Raw genomic sequence first — 6,886 nt, 5'->3', positions numbered from 1 at the left:
CCTTCCCAGGAGATGTGAGGAGAGAAGGGATATGACACTGGAAAGAGATCCTCTGGTCAGTTCGGTCCTACAGCAAAGGGGATGAAGTTCCCCTTAGCCTTAAAGCAAAATAAAAGGAAGTCTGTGGAACAGCTTTAAAAGCAATGTCTCTTCTTCTGTAGTGAGATGTCAGTGCCCACATAGGTACCGTCGTATGCTTGCAGCAGGAAAAGGAAAGAAAAAAAAAAAGAAATACCCCTTCCCCCCCTCCCTCCCCCCCCAAAAATGGAAAAACTGGAACAGGGCTGCGAGTCGGGCTGGTCCTACCCTATCTGGATCTGGCCAGAGTACATGGTGAGCAGCACCATGATGGTGAACCCCGTCAGCAGCCCTGCGTTCTGGATGGCGAAGGTGATCAGTGAGCTGCCGTTCTGCTCATCCTCCCGGCTGACCTCATTCATTTCGGGGAACTGTGGGGGAAGAGAGCAATGTCAGAGCTCAGCGACAGCACCAGCTCAGTCCTTCCCAGCCCTGCATGCTGCTTCCCACCCCATGCCACCATCCCAGCCAATATTCGCCATCCATTCCAGGGCTTTCAGCCGGGTCACCACACCACCAGCTCAGGCAAAGCAAAGCAGACGAACGCCAGCCACTACAGACAGCATCTGCGTTGGCCAGAGGGACAGAGCAAACATTCCCCTGTGCTCTCCATGCCTGCCTTGCCTCCAGGCTCTTCCTCTAGCCAGGCAAAAAAACCCTGGCAAGGTCCCGACCATACGCCCGGCAGCCCCCCTGGGGTCAGCACTTACCATGTCAGCCAGCGCAATGTATAGAAACATCCCTCCGGCCAGAGCGAAGATCCAGTTGGCAGAGAAGTGGCTGCCGGCCACAATCCCGAAGGCCAAGCCCACGTAGCAGCAGCAGGCGGAGATGAAATTGAAGAAGAGCGCTTGGCGGATGGTCATCCCGGCGTTCAGCAGGATGACAAAGTCCCCTGTGGAAGAAGAGGATGGGGAGGATGAGGAGGCTGTCACCAGGTGGGCAGCAGCATCAGGACAGCACCAAGGTGCTCATATTCATTGCCTGCTTTTGCCTGAGGTCAAGTGTGAGCTCCCTGTGCCCGCTGGCACCCAGCACTGACCGCACCAGCTGCCTGCCTGCCAGCTCCTGGCCCTGCCCACGCATAAATTTGGGCATTCAAACCCAAACCTCTACCCGCCTCCCCCCTCCCAAACCAACGAGGTGTGGGCTGTTTTTTTTTTTTTCTTCAGATGTCTCCATCTAAATTTAAACGTCAGACATCATATTACCTCGTTATTTTTAGAGCAGCGATTACTCAGTGTAGTTTACAGCCTCGCCTTCTCCCCCATCATTACTCTGTTTATTCCATCCCACATCTGCCTTTCTCTCGAGAAATAACCAGTAGGACCAGGGAAGCGGCAGGAGTAGCCTTAAAGAGGGGCAGACCCAAGAGCTCTTGCAGCACCTTTCCCGGAGGACTCACATACCCAGCTCGTGCGGGAACTCCTCGCAGAGGATGGCCACGGAGGTGCTGATCCCTTGGAAGACGGAGACGGTGAAGGAGGCCCCGATGGCCAACCCGTCGATGAAGTTGTGGAGGCCATCGCTGAGGGTGATCATCCACGCCAGCGTGCCGATGTCGGAGTAGCGCACCTCCTTCAGCCAGTAACACGCGCTCTGGGAGGCCTGCAGGTCCTGCCATGGCACCCCGATGGCAGGGACTCAGCACCCAGCCAGTGGTGGACCCAGCACCCAGCCCACTCACTCCACCACCCAGGGGAACCCACCCCTCCATGCACTAAATCCACGCGAGGCTTGACCCGAGCTGTTTGCTTTCCACCACCCACAGAGGATTTTGTCAGGGAGATGCAACGGGCTTCAAAACTGCTCTTTTTCATTAACAGGCTGTTTGCGCCCACCCACAACCCCACAGGAGGAGGCACTAACCTGGACAGAGAGGGAGCCCACCACAACCTTCTCATCCCCGGAGGTGGTCTTGCACTCCAGCTCGCTGGTTATGTGCGGGATCATGTGGTCCAGGTCCCCATTCTGCAGCTTCTCAGTAACCCCGTCCTCCTGGTCCTTCTTGGATGGCAGAGCCTCAGGGCCGTAGTGGCTGTGCCCGTGGTGATGCTGCGGAACAGGGAGGAGATTCACGGGTGTCAGCCACCCCTGCCACTTCTGCCGCTTCCCACCTGAGCAGCCCCTGCTCAGCCTCACCTGGTCCTTCTGCTTCAGGAGCATCTTCAAGACCTTTTCCGTGAAGAAGAAGAGGTAGAAGCCCCCGAACACCACGGCGGATTTGGAAACGTAATAATCTTCTTGAGGATTGAATCCAAACGCCTGCAGGCAAAAGGGGACAAGCGACAGGACTGAGGAACAGACTCCAGCAGCGTCTTTTGTCTGCCTTTGCCCTGGCACCTCTGGGGCAATGCTGCTGCTTTCTGACCCCTCTCTAAGCAGCGGCTGCTTTGGGGGCAGGCTCAGAAAATGCCTTTGTGCACCTTTAATCTCCCTCACTCCCCCAGCCGAACCAGCTCTGCCCCAAGGCATCGGATCCACCACCCTGCACCGGGGCAGGGATGCTAAATGCAGACTTAGAAAGCCTCCACTCTCTCAGCAGAAAGGCAACCTGCCTGCAGGGCGAGAAGGGGCAATAAAATAGCGCTTCTCTGCTTGAAGCAGACCAGAGGTCTCCCTGGAGCGATTCCCTTCCAAAGAGGGGCAAAACGCCAGCTGCAGCCATGGTCCTGAGGGCTTCCAGCCTCTGTACCTCACTCTTGGCTCCCCTCCGACGCCGCCTTCCCCTTCTCCAGCCAGCGAGTGCCCAGAGAGAGAAACAGCCCCCGAGAGAGAGAAAAGGATGGACCTGACGGTCCTCATCCTACCTCGGGAATGAGCTGGAAGAGGGCGTTGGAGTAGAGAGTTCCAATCGCCAGAGCTATGAAGTAGAGGAGCAGCCGCTTGTAAAAGGTCTTCTTCATGAAGGGCACCACGCTGGCTCCCACCAGCGAGCAGAGGGAGATGACGGTCACGCAGAGGAAACCGTAACCCCAGACTGCGGCGTGCGTGCCAAACCCACCCCGGGGGAATCGGACGAGGGGAGGTTGTCGGAGGGAAAGGAGATCATCGTGGGGAAGGGGAGGGAGAGGAAGAAATCCACGCCAAAAGGAAAGAGAGAGGGAGAGAGAAGGGGGGGGAGAAAAGAGGACATTCATTAGTGATTGCTTGTTCATCTGGCATTGGCTCAAGAGGGGCAAACCTGGTGCTGAGTGGCTCTGGGAACAGCTCTTTGGGAAGGGTCGGATGGACACCCCGCTGTGGAGCTCACACCAAACGACCGGGAGAGGAGCCCTCCTTTGGAGCAGGCAGCTCTCTTTTAGCACCGAGCTGGAGCTGAGTTTTGGCAGCCAGGCCGTTTCGGCGCCAGCACCCCAGCTCTGCTCTCTGGGCCCCCACAGGACACTGGGTGGCTGTTCCAGTGCCACAGAGCGCCAAGGTTCCCCGAGCATCTCGTACGCTCCGTCCTCGCCCTGCAGCCCGGAAAGATGCAGCTGGTCCCCACAAGCCACAGTGGGATGCTCCGACTGAGGGTGAGGGTGGAGCGTACGTAAGGCATTTCAGTTCCTGGCAGATCAGGAAATAGAGGCGCTCGCTTTTTACATTCGGCAAATAAAAGTCACAGCTCTGGAGTTGAAAACGAGCCTTGAAAATACATCCCCCCGCCAACACGGACGAGGCGTTCGCTGCCCAAGAACAGAGCAGGCAACTCCGGGGGGCAAAACCCAACAGCAGCAAAGGGTGCTCTGCTCAGAGGGAAGGCTGCGCCTTAAATGCTGAGTGTTAAGGTTGGATGTGCAGGAGCTCAGATCCAACTCATCTCCTCCCCAGGAGATGGGGAAGGGCTCTGTGAAGCACACGTGTTTCCAAGGTGTCCAATCTGAGAGCGCGTGGCTGTATTTATTCAACTCCAGAACTGCCCAATTACAACACAATTAATTTGCGATGTATCTGTCGGGCCCATCAGAGCACCAGGAAACCTCACATAAGCATAAGTCCTTGTGGGAACATCAGTCTTGTAAATCAGAAGAGGGGGGGAAAAGGCAATTAAAACATTTGTAAAAGCTGACTGACTGAGGAGGAAGCTGGTGCTTCTCCAGGCTGTTCTCTGTGCTTTTACACCAATATTTTCTCTGCCTTGCAGGTCTTTCCATCCGGCTCACGCCACGAGCACAGCCTCATCTCAGTGGCATCAGAGCCCGGCAGCTCTGCATGAAGCAGCATTGAGCACATCCCTCCAAGGGATAAACTCCCTTGTGAAGCAGACACAGCCCATGGAGCAGGAGCAAACGGCTTCTCCCAGCACCTTCCCAAACCTCAGACCTGGCCACCAGCCTTGCAAGGACCGGCAGGGCTGGAGGGCACAGCCTCCCCACGCTGCCTGCACACTCGAGAGGGTTTCCTGGTGCTGGGAGGGGTGAGAAAAGCCCTGCGGAGCCCCTGAGACAAGCCCTCAGCCTCGGGTGATGGAGGGATCAGTTCGATTCGGCAGGGTGGAGGCAGAGAGGGTGCCTGGAGAGCTGCCCTCGGAGACGGGAGAGAGGCAGGGACTTTCTACCGCACCTCTGGGATGAGCTGGAAGAGCGCGTTAGAGAGCAGCGTGCCGATGGAGAGCGCGATGAAAAACGTGAGGACCCGGCTGAAAAAGGCCTTCTCAGTACACGGTACGATGAAGATTCCGAGCAGGGAGGCCACGTTAATCATTGACACACTGAGAAAACCAAAGCCCCACACTGCGGAACGAGAAGAAACGAGGGCCAGACATTACCGAGGCTCTCGGTGCGGGGAGATGGGGAGGACCCCGAGACCCCGGATCCGGGCAGGCGGAAAAGGCTGGCTCCGGGTCTACGCCCCCACGCCGGGGCCGGCCTCGCTGCACCGGAGCGTCTCTCCCTTTGCTCCAGACACTTCAACTGCGACACAAACCATCATTTTTGTTGCAGGGCAGGTGGAAAGGAAGCCAGCGGGTTAATTGGAAGAGGTTTTCCCGAGCCAGCCCCGGCCTCGCGGCATGGGAAAATCCAGTGCTGCACTCAGGGCAACCGATCCAAGACCTTGGGCATCATCAGGACCTGGACATCTGGAATTTAGTATCCGCCGGTGGCTGGAGGCCAGTGAGACCACCCCCTCCCACCCACAGGGACTCACAGCAAGGTCCCCATCATCCGGCTATCCCGAAGAGCCATGCTGCGGGCACAGCTCCGACCTGCGGCATGTGCAACCGGGGGCAAAACCACACTGTGAGCCCATGGCACAAACCACACCGAGGAAAACCCGTCAGGACTCCTGGCTGCTGTAGGCAAGCTGCCTCCTCTCATCTCTGCCAGACTCTGCCTGTGCCCTGGAGCCGGGAATGGGAACTGGCTGTCCCGCAGGTCCTGGGGTGCCTCATGTCCCCGAGCTCTATGCCCACAGCTGGGCAGCACTCGTGTCCCCTGGTTCCCTGCTTACCTTCGGCCGAGCTGGGTCTGCTCTCCTCCGTCTGCTCATTTTCCTCGTTTTCCAGGTTCTCGGAGGCGCACGCCCCGGACTCCAGCTGCTGCAGGATGGTGGGGCAAAACTCCTTGAACTCGCTGTGCCCCACGGCAGAGCCCTCACTCAGGTTGTGGATAGCAAAAAGCTCAACGGAGCTGAAGCACTGGGGAAAAGAAGAGACGGACACGTGCCTTGAGACTCTCGCAGCTCTGCAAAGAGGTTTTGGGGGTCTGCAGAGCCCCTTCCTTACCCGGGAGAGGTTCACGCGCTGCTGTGGTGGCTGGGAGACGTTGGCATGTCCCACTCCCACGTCCAGATGGTTCAGCAGGACCTTGAGCTGCTTCAGGCTCAGGGTTTCGCTTTCGCCATACCGCTGGAGGAGATCCTGCAGGAAGGAGGCTGCGGAGAGCGCTGGTCCCACGGCATCCCTGCCTGCCCAGACCCGCGGGCAGGGGAGAAGGCAGAGCAGCACGAGCAGGCAGCAGCCCCAGGGGCCTGCGCTGGGGATCATGGTGTCTCAGGGATGCTGGAAGAGAAGCCACGTGCTGCCATTAGCTTTAGCATCCCCAACGGCTCCAACCACCGCTCTTCCACCCCACATCTCCATCAGATGACAGATTTCTTCTCCAGGGAGCCCCAGGCCGGGGGGGACACAGCTTTGCACAGTGCTGAGAGCACCCAGATCCCAAGGGGGGACTCAACATCTCTTCAAACCCATACAATACCAGCCGCTTCTCCTCTACCCTGAGCCAAACCCCCGGCACCACCTTCCCAAGCACCCCACTCCCCCAGCTTACCGCAGCCGTGTGCCGAGGGGTGGGGGGCTGCCAGGACACGGCTCCTGGGGGCTCTCCAGCTCCGCAGCGCCTCGGGATCCCTGGGGAAGAGTGGCCAGTGGTCGGAAAGCAGGCAGCAGCATGCAAGACCTGCGGCAGGGATCCTGCGTACGTGCCCCTGCCAGCAGTGCAGCCAGCAAACCGCAGCACAGTTTATACCAACGCCGGCTGCTGGATTCGGCTCTCCGTGGAGCGAGGAAGTCACGCAGCGTCCCCCAGCCACACTAACGCCACGTCAGGTCCCCCTTGTGCCACCAGGGCTGGGGACACACCCCCTCGGGGACCTCTGCCCACCCACGCTGGCGTTCGGAGAACGCGGCAGCCCAGGGGCCAGAGGTGGCATTTTCATGAGGTTATATTTTAACTACGGTAATTACAATGAACCGGGTGCTCCCCAGCCACAACTGTAGATGCCTTTATAGTATTTGCCTAGAATCAATCCTTGCCCTCGCCGCTCCTTTCATATAAGCCGGGAATCAATAAAAGCAGGGTGGCAGAGAGGGGCGGGGGGAGCC

At 58.4% G+C, this 6,886-nt stretch overlaps 1 protein-coding gene across 1 annotated transcript; it reads right to left on the bottom strand.

The window, feature by feature from the left end:
* Positions 1-266: 266 nt before the first annotated feature.
* Positions 267-6,046, bottom strand: SLC39A14 (solute carrier family 39 member 14; the record flags this gene model as incomplete). The annotated part of the gene is made up of 8 exons (XM_082495773.1): positions 267-449; positions 789-973; positions 1,488-1,695; positions 1,948-2,133; positions 2,221-2,343; positions 2,889-3,058; positions 5,512-5,698; positions 5,786-6,046. 8 exons carry the CDS (start codon positions 6,044-6,046, stop codon positions 303-305), a joined length of 1,467 nt encoding a protein of 488 aa, XP_082351899.1. The 3' UTR covers positions 267-302.
* Positions 6,047-6,886: the final 840 nt, after the last annotated feature.

This window comes from Vanellus vanellus (genome assembly GCF_965231255.1).
Source record: "Vanellus vanellus genome assembly, chromosome: 26".
Taxonomy (NCBI): domain Eukaryota; kingdom Metazoa; phylum Chordata; class Aves; order Charadriiformes; family Charadriidae; genus Vanellus; species Vanellus vanellus.
Note: the sequence above shows the minus strand (reverse complement) of the source record. Positions and strands in the feature narration are given on the sequence as shown.